The sequence below is a fragment of the Camponotus floridanus genome, unplaced genomic scaffold (genome assembly GCF_003227725.1).
Source record: "Camponotus floridanus strain SB8 unplaced genomic scaffold, Cflo_v7.5 scaffold124, whole genome shotgun sequence".
NCBI lineage: Eukaryota > Metazoa > Arthropoda > Insecta > Hymenoptera > Formicidae > Camponotus > Camponotus floridanus.
Window position 1 is genome coordinate 1 of NW_020229242.1, and position 14,073 is coordinate 14,073.

At 28.9% G+C, this 14,073-nt stretch overlaps 1 protein-coding gene across 2 annotated transcripts; it reads left to right on the forward strand.

Moving 5' to 3' along the window:
* The first annotated feature begins 10,161 nt into the window (after positions 1–10,161).
* Positions 10,162–14,001, forward strand: LOC105249108 (tRNA methyltransferase 10 homolog A). 2 transcript variants are annotated; one of them, XM_025415632.1, is made up of 6 exons: positions 10,162–10,176; positions 11,884–12,198; positions 12,646–12,955; positions 13,029–13,175; positions 13,249–13,354; positions 13,596–14,001. In XM_025415632.1, the coding sequence occupies exons 2-6, from the start codon at positions 12,059–12,061 to the stop codon at positions 13,907–13,909; spliced, it is 1,017 nt and encodes a 338-aa protein (XP_025271417.1). In that variant the 5' UTR covers positions 10,162–10,176; positions 11,884–12,058; the 3' UTR covers positions 13,910–14,001. The 2 variants fall into 2 exon arrangements, with proteins under 2 accessions (XP_025271417.1, XP_025271416.1); XM_025415631.1 differs by lacking the exon at positions 10,162–10,176 and adding an exon at positions 11,321–11,367.
* Positions 14,002–14,073: the final 72 nt, after the last annotated feature.

Consider the following 14,073-nt stretch of genomic DNA (forward strand, 5'->3'; position numbering starts at 1 on the left):
ATCGACGCCAACAACCCAGATGATCTGAGAGGAGGAGCAGGCCTAGGAGAGGCATCCTGCACCAGCGGAACAACCTGATGGTGAATATTATTATTTATATTAATTGTATATAAATGAATTAATTAATTATTAATTTGATTTATGTGAATGATTTAAACAAGAAAAAATTGGGAAAATTTTTGTAATATTTCTTTCTATATAATTCTTTCTAAAGGTTCTACTTGAAAAAATTAATTAATTATAAAATTATTTTATATTTCTATATCTATTTATAATTGCGCACATCGGACATAAAATTCAATGAATCCAATAATAAATTTCTTAAAATATTAATTATTTTAAACATTGATGTAATTTGCATTTTATATTTGTATGTTACAGACAACGTAGCTTCAATATCAATTCCGCTGTTGCGCATCAGTGCCGGTAAGTGACAACCTTTTATTTTGAAACAAAGGATTTATAAATGCATGAAGAAATCCATTGCTTCTAACTCTCCGTTGGCGGGACAATACGCGAGTAAAAATTAAAGTGGAAAAGTAAAGGAAAAATATTTTTAATAAAGATAGATGATATTTTTGTTGCAATTGTATGATGGACATACATGAAATATTCTAAAATTCTATTATATATCGGTCTCTATAAAAAACAATTTTATAAAAATATAGGTTTTTAATCGATAAATATTTAATCTATAAAATAGAGATATTTCTAACCAATCTGCCAATTGAGAGTTCAAATGCATGCTTTTTATCTTTTATGCATGATAATTTATAACTTGTAATTTTTGATTGAATAACGTGCGTAAAGAAACGATCATAATATCGCATGATCGTTTTTGAAACAAATTAGTCGTCAGAATGAATGGCCAGAAGTGGAGATAACTGGCCTGAAAAATACATGGTCAATATTGGCCAAAAGATGTGTTGCGCAATTAAATTTTATAAGCGAATTTCCGATTAGGGCTCCCCAAATTGCACCTTATCGCGAATTTTTGCTGGTGTAAGCCAGCAAGTAAGGCGGCTAGGGCTGTTAGGACTGCTAGGACTGTTAGGGCTATTCGGTTTGTTAGGGCTATTAGGGAATATAAAAATTAAATTTATTTCCAGAGAAAAAAACATAAATATTATTAAAAAAAGAAAAATATATATATATATTTCTTTTCGTCGTCGGTGCCGTCAACGTGTCGCGGACGGCGGCGTCTCGTTTCTGCGTTTTCGCGTTTAGCTTTTTCGCGTCATCGCGTCATCACATCATCGCGTTTTCGCGTTGGACTTTCTCGCAATCCCACTTTCACAAGTGAAACGGGATTTTCGCTCGTACCGAAACCGGGAGTGCCGTTTAAAGTATATATATATTAAATATATACATCGCGCGACAAAACAGAAAATTTTTAATCGTATCGAATAGTGCGGGAGTGCCGTTCAGTATCGCGCGTAAAAGTGCGAAAATAGCGATATAAAAATATCGCTCGTGAGTGCGGGAGTGCCGTTAAGTATCGCGCGTCTAACTGAGAGGAGGAGGAGGCCTAGGAGAGGCATCAGGTTCCGGCAGAGCAACCTTCTGGTAAATAGTTTATTTATTTGCAATTATATATTAAATATTAAATATATTTATTATAATTTAAATCAAACAATTAATTGCAACAATTAATGTGATTTGTTTATTTATATGATTTAAATAAGAGAGAAAAAGATTTTTAAATAAAAGCTATAATCTCTTGTAAAGATATAAGCTTTTATAAAATTATTAATAATGTTTTTCTTTAATTTATAGAATTATTTTATGAATCTACTTATTATTATATGGATTGAATATAAGATACACAACATACATACAATAATAATTCTTTGAAATATTAATTATTTTGGACATTATTATAATTTGGATTTTCTATGTGTATGTTATAGATGTAACCAACCCAGATGATCTGAGAGGAGGAGCAGGCCTAGGAAAGACATCTTGCACCAGCGGAACAACCTGATGGTGTGTATTATTATTTATATTAATTTTATATAAATTAATTAATTGGATTTATATAAATGATTTAAACATGAAAAAATTGGACAAATTTTTATAATAATTCTTTCTATAAAAGTTTCTACTTAAAAAAATTAATTACTTATAAAATTATTTCATATTTATACATCTATTTATAATTGCGTATATCGGATATAAAATTCAATGAGTCCAATAATAATTTCTTAAAATATTAATTATTTTGAACATTGATATAATTTGCATTTTTTATATTTGTATGTTACAGACAACATAGCTTCAATATCAATTCCGCTGTTGCGCATCAGTGCCGGTAAGTGACAACTTTTTATTTTGAAGCAAAGGATTTGTAAATGCATGAAGAAATCCGTTGCTTCTAACTCTTGATTGGCGGGACAATACGTGTAAAAATTAAAGTAAAAGAATAAATATTTGTAAAATAACAGTAGACATACATGAAATATTTATTTCCATTATATATATATGGACACACAGACTTTTACAAAACGATTTTAAAAATAGATTTTTAATTTCTAAATATTTAATCTAAAAAATAAAAATATTTATAAGCAACCCGCCGACCGAGAGTTAAAATGCATGCTAATTATATTTTATGCACGATAATTTATTTTGCGATTTCTGACGACTAAATGACGCACGTTAAAATACGATCATAATATCGTACGATCGTACGAATAATCGACGACTAAACAAATAGTCGTCAAAATGAATATAGCCAGAAGCAGAGATAACTGGCTTGGAAAATACATCAATATTGGCAATATTGGCCAAAAGATGTGTTGCGCCGCTAAGGCTTCTTTTTATCGCGAATTTCCGGTTAGGGCTTCCTAAATTTTTCATTATCGCGGATTCCTAATTAGGGTTCCCCAAATTTCACTTGATCGTGAATTTCTGCTGGCGTAAGCCAACAAGTAGGGTGGCTAGGGCTGTTAGGTCTTTGTTAGGTCTGTTAGGGCTGTTAGGACTGTTAGGTTTGTTAAGCCTATTAGGTTTGTTAGGGCTATTAAAGCATATAAAAATTAAATTTATTTCAAGAAAAAAAAAACATAAAAATATGTTATTTTTAGGGGTCTGTATTAGGCTTGTTAGAGCTATTAGGTCTGTTAGGGTTGTTAAGATTGTTAGGGCTATTAGGGCATATAAAAATTAAATATATATATAATTTATTTCATATAAAATTAAATAAATTATATATAAAGAATTGAAATTAATTATAAAAAAACTATAAATAAAAATAAAAAAAATTAATGTATGGAAAATGTAAAAAATGTAACTTAAATACATAATGTACATTTAAGTTGCATTTTATTATACGTATAACATGTACTAAATTTAATATTTTATTTTTTGTAAATTGTATTAATATTTTATTTTATCACTACTAAAAATTGTAATTTTTTTTTAAATTATACAATTTTAAATTCAAAGGTGAATGTTATTAGTATCTAAAATGATAATATTTATTTGATAAAATATTGAGAGACACAAGTAATTCATTTTAAATAATTTTTTTTTCTAACTTATTTGAAATCATATACATTGATTATCATTGAATAATCATTTTAAATAATAAAAATTTTGCAGTTTTCTTATGTTGAGAATATTGATACTAATAGCATCAATTATTAAATTGTAATTAACATTATAATTATATCTATAAATTGTAATTATATTATTTTTTATTTTTCATAATTTTCTTTGCAATTGTATAGAAACTATAATCTAGTTGTAATAATGTAAAAGAAATCTATTGTACATTACACGAAATTAGGTAAATACGTACAATAACAAAATTTGTTTAATTAACACATTTGATATATTTTATTTGAATATTTTTATTGCAAAATTATTCAAATATTTGGATAGCTTATTTTTTATACTAAAAGATTATTAATAAATTCGAGAAACTTTCGTAATCGCGCAAATACCGTAAAAAAATTTTTTTACATAATATAAAGGTTATTAAATAAAAGTGAATCAAGAAAAACACGATGTTAACCCAATAATTAGATATTAGCTTTTTACGTAAAATTTGTCGTTCTTTTAATATTATAGAAAACACAAGTATATTCGAAAATAAAATATTGCAAAATATTAAACATTATCAATCATGCGGAAATTAAAATCTATAAAACAAAATAATTTTCTTTGATTATCGTTTTTAATTTAATATATTTCGAGAATTTCGCATCGCGTTAAATATTTATAGATTACGATTTATTGATTTACGATTTTATAATAAATTATATTGTAAACAATTGCGTTCTTTTCACGTTTTTGAATGTGATCACTGTCTCGACGAAGAAGCCTTATCGCTGTCCCTCATGTCAGGTGGACGCTAGCAAATGCGCGGTTTGTACTGGCGGAGAATCGAAACGATTTTCATTGCGGAAAGTTATTTCTCGCCGGTTTTTGTGAGATCTATCCGCAACGCTTAGTTCGGTGCCTCATTGAAAATTGAAAGTTTCATTACAGGGTAAGAATTAAACCCATGTTTTCGTGGCGGTTCCTGGAAACAATGTTTTGGCAATGATTTAACGACAATCACCCTACATTGTTTGAAATCGAATTACAAAATTCATTATACTTTGAGAGAAGATATATTTTCTCTTTTTGTTAAAAATGTTCTTCCATTAATATCCTCCTTTTAATATCACTATTATTTTAATAATGAAAATAATAATTCAAAAATGGATATAATAGATAAAATTCACTTTTTCAAATATAAATTTAATTTAATAAGTTTTCGCGCAAACATTTTTGTGCAAAATTTTTATTATTTGAAAAATTATGGTTACAAACAAGTATATTTTATTAATTAATTTTGAATTAATTTTATTTTTGGTCTCTTTTAAGAAACCACTTGCAGGAATTACTGGATGCTCCACTATCTTATGTATATTATAATTAGTTTATTTTAGATAAGAGTGTACATATAATAAAATACATGTGCGTAAATTGTGACATATTTGAAAAACTATTTTTTAATATTATTCTTAATAATATATTAGGAATGCATGATATAATATAAAATGTGTGATTAATTAAAAAATTCGAGACAAATCGAATGGGTACTCTGATATCAGTAAGATATCTGCAAATTATTGTTACGTGCTAAGTCTTAACTGTTAAATGCAACAGAAAAATTAATTTCTTGATAATCTTTCATTTGATGTTGCTAAATATTCAAGTTGAATTTTTTTTTAATCTTGCTGTTATCAGATTTGATTTGTCTCGAATTTTGAGCAAATTTGGTACCCTAAAATTATTATTATTCACACATTTAATCAAGCAACAATAAAAGCGCATGTATTTCATTTTACTTTTAAATATATTTGATTGTAACATGTATATAAAAACTATTATATCCAGTCATTTTTTAGTAAAAAGAAAAGATTTCTTAAAATGGAAGAAGATGTTTTTTTACGCGAATTTTAATATTAGATATTGAAAATGATAAGGGTAACAGTCGTTAATCCGCTGTCGAAATCGCTGTTATCGGGAGTAGTCAGGAAGATCGGGGTTTCGTTCTTTCTTGTAGAGAAGCTTCTGATGTTTAATGAATCACTTAACTATCCGTTGTGGATCGATTTCGCGAGATCCGAAATAGAAGAAATAAGACAAATTGAAGTCGCTTCCCACTTTTAGGATCGTTCTTCTCTCTGTCAGATATTAACCAGCGTGTCACTCGGCAGAGGGATTTTGATCTGGTCTAATCGTTGGGCCAGTTATTCTTCATTGAGCGTGGCGATAACGCGATTATTTTAAGGCATAAGGATATTAAAGTTTAGCCTGTTTGCAATTGTTCGCGGAACAAGATATATATTTTACTTTTGATCGCGAAATTTACATGAAATTGTATATTTGAAAAGAAATCGACTATTAGATTTTGCATCCGCGTTTGATTCCTTACGTATATTATAATATTGTGCAAATTATATGAAATGCGCCTCTAATGTTGCAATATTTTTATTGTCGCACAAAATGATAATAATTATATTGCGCACGTTGTATTCCGATTATTATAGAAATTATGTGTATTGTGGTTAAATATTACTGTTATTATTAATTTATTTATTTATCATATATATTCGCGAAATTTAAACCGCGAAATTTAATTTTTTCTCTGATTTAATTGTTGGGTAACATCGAAGTTTTACTTATCTTTCCGCGTCATCAAACATTTCTTTTAGAAAATCTTATAAAATGAATGAAAATTTCGCATTAAAATTACTTTTTCTTAATTGAGAGGAACACAAGCGAGAAATTTATTAATGATTTTTTTAGTCGCGATAGATTATCAGCTACGCTAATCTAAAAATTTTCTAAAAATTTCTAATTAATTTTACGTTGTACGTATTGCGGATATTTTCGTGTAATATAGTAAAGTAATCTATGTATATATTCTACATAACAATTTTTTATGTATTATATATAATATATATGTATTTTATTGTTATGTATTACACTATATATTTTCAACGAAAAATTTTATGTATTATCTTATGTATTAACAATTTTATGTATTATATATATATATATATATATATATATATGTGTGTATTATGTATATATATTTTATTATTGTTAGTGTTATACATTATATATTTTCAATTTGATTGTATTATTATATATTAAATTAATTTTCTAATTTATACTTTATAACTCTATTGTATTTAGAGTTAAAATAAAATATTATATATTAAGTTATACTATTATGAAAATGATAACAAAATTATGTGTAAAAGATATTTGTAACAATAGAAAATAAATCTTGAATAAATGTCGAGAAATGGAAAATATATCTTCATTTTTCGAAAAATTATTTTATTCTCCGAACTTTCCTTTTTTTTCTTTCTATATATATAGTATTATTGTAAGTCCAAGAATGTGTGTGTACTCTCAACATCATTATCCGTATTATTGAAAATATTTGAATAAATTCGAATACATATTTATTTGATGTTGATACCAATTTATAAATTGTACTATAATTATAATATATATTTTGTAATATATTTTTATATGACTCTAAGCTATGTAATTATGCATTATAATATTTTATAATTATATAATATATATATAATATATGTATATTTTATACATTCTTTGTATTATATTTTCTATTTGGAAAATTTGAAAAACCTATATTATATTAAAAGAAAATAAAATAAAAAAATTGTACCTCTTCGATGGTATCTCCACCTTAACGAAGGCATTTGCCGGGTGAGGAGGTTTGAGTACTCTAATGATCCGGAGAGCTATGCCGGCGGTAACGTAGGTCGGTATTCATACAATTTGTTTTTATATTTAATCATCTTAAATATAATCTTAGATCGCATCTTAAAATTCTGTTCAATCTCAATGAAATAACAAACATTTTCTAAATTTTACTTAAAACGATTTTAAATATAAGACTGTGTAAACACCGGCCTTAATTACTGGTAGGGTCACCCATGCCGGATAGGTCAAAGAGAAAGAGTCAGACTAAGAGAGATACCGTAATTATAATTATTATATTAATAATTATTAATTAATTATATATATTAATATATATTATATATTAATTTATATTATACATTATAATATATATTATATATTAATATATATTATACATATTAATTATTAATATAATAATTATATTATATTATAATATATTATAATACTTAGTTAATAATTATTATATATTTTGAATAAGATGGAAGAGAGAAAAGAATGATAAAACGATAAGAAGAAAGAAGCACGAGTCCCTATAGTCCCTATAGATGGAAGAGAGAAAAGAATGATAAAACGATAAGAAGGAAGAAGCACGAGTCCCTATAGTCTTGGGAATACGACAGATCACAACATTGCAAAGATTTGAAGAAGAAGATGCATCGGATAAACATGTAATTAAGAATAGCTTGCAATTAAGTCGACTAATAATAGTAATACTTTTTAATTGTTACACTTTATAATTTAGCACATTGTATTATATATACATATAAAGCATATCAAGCATTAAATATTTTGCTGTTATGAAAATTGTAATAGAACAATATAAAAAATTTGCTACATAAAGTGTAACATTCGAAAGCATTTTTTTTCACTGATGAGATATTATTAAAGATCAATGATTTTATAAGATTTATCGTGACACGAAACATTTATGTATATACATATACATATATATTTATGTATATACATATATATATATATATATTTATTTATTTATTTATATTTAAAATAATCTAGATCGCGTCTTGAGATTCCGTTCAGTTAGTAAAATAGTTGTATTTTCCAACTTACTTAAGAGGATCTTAAATATAAGAGTGAATTATGAATGCGATGTATTTTTGTGCGGACATTTATCGAAAGGAATGCACGTGCTTCTCCAAATTGAGTTGAGGTAAGATTGCAAAATATCGAAGCTTTATGCAATGTGTGTAACCTAAATCTGTTAACGTACAAGTATTAGAGTAACGGAATAAGTATATGTAATTTGATTAAAAATACGTTTCTTACATGAATTTTTAATTACATATTTTATTATACTACAAATAAAAAAATCATGCTTGCGATTCTAACAATTTACCGACACGCACAAAATGATGACTTTACCGGCAGTCGAAATATCTTGACTACGTAATTCTGGCGTTTAACGCGAATGCAGATGGCGATACTAAACAGCAAAGAAAGATGGCCGCATGAGTAAAACGCGAGGCGCGAAATATTGCATTTCGTATATCGTTCTTTGCGAAAAAAATGTGTGATAGTGTTGTACGTATTCGCGATTAACAGTTCGGTATTGATGAATACTAATCAACGCAAGTATAATTTGTCGTGCATTGGATATCTCTTCAAACTCTGTATATGAATCGTTTTCGAATCGTTTTGATCGCACATTCCGATAACACAGTGATCCAAAAAAAATCGTCGAATATATTTCGTACGATTAGAGTGGTGCACAGTATCGAGTGACTTTTATTTATTTGAAGCGCGACGTATTTTTGTGCGGACATTTATCGAAAGGAATGCAGTGCTTCTCCAAATTGAGATGAGGTGAAGATTGCAAAATATCGAAGCTTTATGCAATGTGTGTAACCTAAATCTGTTAACGTACAAGTATTCGAGTAACGGAATAAAAGATAAAGATTTTGAGATCGTACAAGTTCGTATGATATATATGTATATATTAATATCAATCTTTATTATATATTTATATATTTATTTATTTATAAGTCTTCTTTTTCTTTTTCTGAACATCATTTATTTATTTATTTATTTATTTATTTATTTATTTATTTAGTTCGCTCTCTGTCCTTTAAAATGCAAAAGTAAATATTATAAGATTTGACTTTGGAAAAGCGCGATAAAACAATCGAATCATTCGTAATTCATTAGCATAATATACTATGAATTTTCTACGTTATATATTGAATCGAAATTGCGCGAAAGAGGAAAAAAAGAACAAGCCTATGAATAGACATTTCCATCCTTTACTAAAAGAAAAAGAAATTAAAAATATCTTTCAATTTTTTCTCTATTTCTTCGGGCAAGTCTACATATATGACCAATATGATTAATTGATTCCATCTTTATATATTTATCTTTATGTGCTATTAATTAAAACCGTAGACAATATTCAGAAATCAAAGTTGCGCGCAGGAATGGCCATGCGCAGAAATGAATGCGCAGTGGTTCGGCCGCCATGTTGGCGCGTGACTGCGACGTCACTGCGACGTCACTGCTACGTCAAACGCGTCATACGGCCGCCATGTTGGCGCGTGAATCGGAGTCATACGCAGTTACACGGATCGTCGTACGTCCGCATTTTTCGCATCTTTTAACCGTTTTTAAATGAATATCGCGAGTGAACGAGCGTCGAGAGTGTCCAAGGATGATCGCGCGACTTTCATAATGTGTCGATGGAAACGCGCGACAGCGATTTTTGACGATATTCAGTGATGGCGTCATCGCGAAGATGGAGCGAAGTTGCGTCGCATTATTCGCGCCCTTGATGATGATTATCGGATGCGAGCGAGTATTGGGAGTGCCGAATAAAGTGTCGCGCGTTCGCGTTGATGATATCGTGTGGATTTGTGTGCATCAAGATCGGAATGGGACGTCCCGAGGCGAGCGAACTGTCCCGAGGAGGAGCGGCCTGTGGAACAGCCGGTGAGTAGATTTGATTTATCATATTTGCGTGACAATTCGTGCATATTTGCGTGCTCATTCGACGCTTATACAGCATCGCGGTGTCCCGAATTACATTCGGACAAATCGGCGCCGTATCATAATTCGATTCGGTGCAATTCAAATAAAGTCGATCGCGTGAAGATGGTTATGCTAGGAGCGATTTCAAATTTATTTTGTATACGCGCAGTGCTGCACATCCTATCTCGTAGGGCTAGGGATAGCTGCCAACTGTCAAACGATAAATTTTTTCGATCTAACCTAACCTAACCTCTCAGTGCTTTGGATGTCGAATGTAAACACAAGCGTATGCTGTCTGGATTTTATCATGCTTTCAAAAATAATATTTAATTATTTCATTAGTGTATTACATTTTATTACGTAGTATATTAATCGTATTAAATGTGCGACGTACAGTTTTACACATTTTAATGAGAAGCATATAATATAATTGGTTAGGTTAGATTAAATTAAAACAAGCTGCTGTGATTTAACGTAATAGAATTCATTTGACGAATGTGCAGCTATTGAAGTTACATGATATTTGTGGACACATTTTTAAAGTAATCATGAGTGTCTTATCTCATCTTGATTATATAAAATTAAAATATAAAATATTTATGTATGCCACATTAACATTACAAGTACTATATTACTTTTCTTATATCTCAATCATATTTCAACGATGAAGCTTTTCATATATCGCAGACAATATGATACTGTGTGTGGAATTTTACACAGGTAATACATGGCACAAAAATAATTTGTTCTCAAGTATTGTGCGCATTTCCCAAAAATAAATTAAATTAAATTATTTTAAGTAGGATCCAAAAATCACTACATTGCCAAGATTGTATCTTATTATAACTGCGATATTATCACCTTTTAATATGTGTGCGCAGTATTACATACATAAAATATATAAATTTATTTGAAACGTATAGAAATCTTTATCTTATTTATAATATTTATGATATAAAAGAAAGTTGCAACTCTAATGAAACAGAGTGATGGAATAATTGGTTGATACTTATGCTGGTCTACAATATTTATCCTTTTTTCATCATTAGATTTTTGGTGCTTTTTTTATTATACAGATGTTATCTGTAAATATAGTACTTGTAATGTTGCTTCTGTATCACTGTAAGCACACAAAAATGATAGCGTTTACAGGTAATTATGTTATATATCATAAGAAAGAGAAAATAAAATTAAAGTTGAATACTGAATGTGCTCTAAAGTAAATCTCATCTAAATAAATAAATGCATAAATGTGCGCCCCACATTCCTCATGAAAAAAATTCATAATATTAATATTAATTTTTATGTATTATTATTTTTAGATTTTTATTCTTTTAAATTCTCTAGATGCATTTTTCATCTCTCCTCTCTTTCTTTCCAACTACTAAACATAGATCTATCATTTTTAATATAGATCTGTCATTTTTAGTGTACATTATTGCAGTAAGTGGAATAAAGAGCAAATCTTTTGGCACATTTAAAATGTACAGGAAAGTTTTATCTGATGCGTTTTTTTCAATAGAAATATCTGAAAAAAATGCATATGTCTTTTTTAATCTTAGATTGGTATTCGGTCACTATTAATTCACAATCTAAATTTTTATCTTTCTAATGATAAATATTGTAATTAATTAAATTATATATAATAATATACAACTATTTTTTTAGCTGGATTCGACCTTGTTCTGAGTCTGTGCAATGATACCGATAATGGTTTTCTGCGCAGACGCTCGACGCTTGAATCTTGTGTTGGAAACGCGCATGCGTCGGACAATTCTAACCAATTTATGTTTATACACATGTGTGTACGTGATCACGTCAGAGTTAGCGATTATTCAAAAATATGGATAACAAGTATTGTACGGAGGAGAACAAGACTGTCGTTGCGGATACATCGCCCGAGTTACCATCGAATATGAGCAAGCGTCAATTCAAGAAAATGCAGAAGATGAAAAAGTGGCTGGAGCAGAAGGATGAAAAGAGGTTAGAAATGTCGCGTTTCGAAATTTTATAAATTGTGACAATTTGTCGTCGTTTCTTTTATATTTTTAAGTCTCCGAAGAATTAATCTTTTTCAAAAGGATATATTTGTACGATTTATTTTCTATTTTTGCAATTTTATGTTAATTGTGAAAAATTTACGTAAAATTCCTCATCTTAATCATTTCTAATTGTATATTTGTCTCTTGTAAAAGGAAAATTTGTCATAACTAACGTGTAAATATTTAATATGATTAGACTTCACAAATGTCAATGATTTTGACATATGTTGTAGAGGTCATAAAAATTGATATTTATGGAACCTGACTATATGTGAATATTTACCTGAAATATTTAACTGAATATCTTTTTTACCTGAAATATTTAACTGAATATCTTTTTTCAATAAACTGCATATTACATATCATAACAATGTATTTATTAATACAGATTGCGAGAGAGGGCTAAAGCGAGGGAGAAACGTGCTTATGCACGTGCGAATAATTTGAGCCTAGGACCATCGCGGAAACTGTTAAAGAAAAGCACCATGGCCATTAGTCCCTGCAAGCTGATGGTAACCATCGACTTGTCATTTGATGAATTAATGATCGACAAAGATATCGCCAAGTTAACGAAGCAGATATTGAGGTGCTATACCTTAAATAGAAGAGCGATAGCACCGATGCAATTTTCCCTCACCAGCTTCACTGGCAGGTCACGAGCTGATATGGAAAAACACAATGGATACGAACACTGGGATGTATGTGATTATTTTTTATACATATGGATGAAAGCAATTTGACAAATCTTAAATTTGTTACGATGATTTGCAGGTGAACTTTCACACCGAATCATACATAAACATTTATCCCAAAGATAAAATCGTGTATCTTACGAGCGAGTCGGAAAATGTGATAGATCGTCTCAATCATGAATGGGTATACATTATAGGCGGCCTTGTCGATCATAACGCGCATAAGGTGAGATTTATGACTCATTGTCTCTCTTGACGAATCTCTGGAATGTTTAAAATATGGAATGTTTGAAATATAGGGTATATGCTACAAGCTAGCGAAAGATGCGGGTATCAGACATGGACGATTGCCATTGGATAAGTTTCTACAGATGAAGGCGAGGAAGGTGTTAACCATTGACCATGGTGAGTGTTAAGACATTGAATTTTTTTTAAATCGACTATAATATCATTTATAATTTGTAATATTCGTATATCATTTATATACGAGTGTCATTATTTTTTTTTTATTTGACTTTTCTAACAAGTAAATTTTGAATAAAATTAAATTTATCCTATGAAAAGATATATTGTTTATAATCAAATTCAAGTAATATATGCGAGTTATATCCTGCAATTTATATTGTCAATGATTGAACTTGTCCAGTTTTCGAGATACTATTAAGAGTCACAGAGGGCAATACCTGGCAAGAGGCATTTTTAAAGGTATTACCAGAGAGAAAAAATGCTAAACCAATCGTTCCTGTCCTGCAATCCAAAGAAGACGAATCACTCCAAGATCCGATGCCTGTTGATGTGAATAGTGCAATACTAGTCAATGTAAATAATACAATGCAAATTGATGTAAGTAATACAATGCCAGTTGATATACATAACGTTTGCAATCAAGAGAAGGATAATAAACTTGAAAGTAACGTAGAATCAAAAAAAGTCTTAGAAGAGCACCTGTGTGCAATATAAATGCAAATAGTAATTTAATTAATGTCAAACTCGTTGTCTCTTGCAAAGTTAAGAGTGCGATGACTTTTTGAAAAATTTTTGACTATAAGTTTCTATAAATATTAGAGAAATCAAATTATAAATATTTAAAGTATATTTTTTATCAAATATATTTTTGTAAATTA

Coding starts and splice junctions, on each gene's coding strand:
- LOC105249108 (XM_025415632.1), top strand. CDS start 12,059: ATGGATAACAAGTATTGTACGGAGGAGAACAAGACTGTCGTTGCGGAT. Junction 12,956..13,028: donor ATGGATACGAACACTGGGAT/GTATGTGATTAT, acceptor GATGATTTGCAG/GTGAACTTTCACACCGAATC. Junction 13,176..13,248: donor TCGATCATAACGCGCATAAG/GTGAGATTTATG, acceptor TTTGAAATATAG/GGTATATGCTACAAGCTAGC.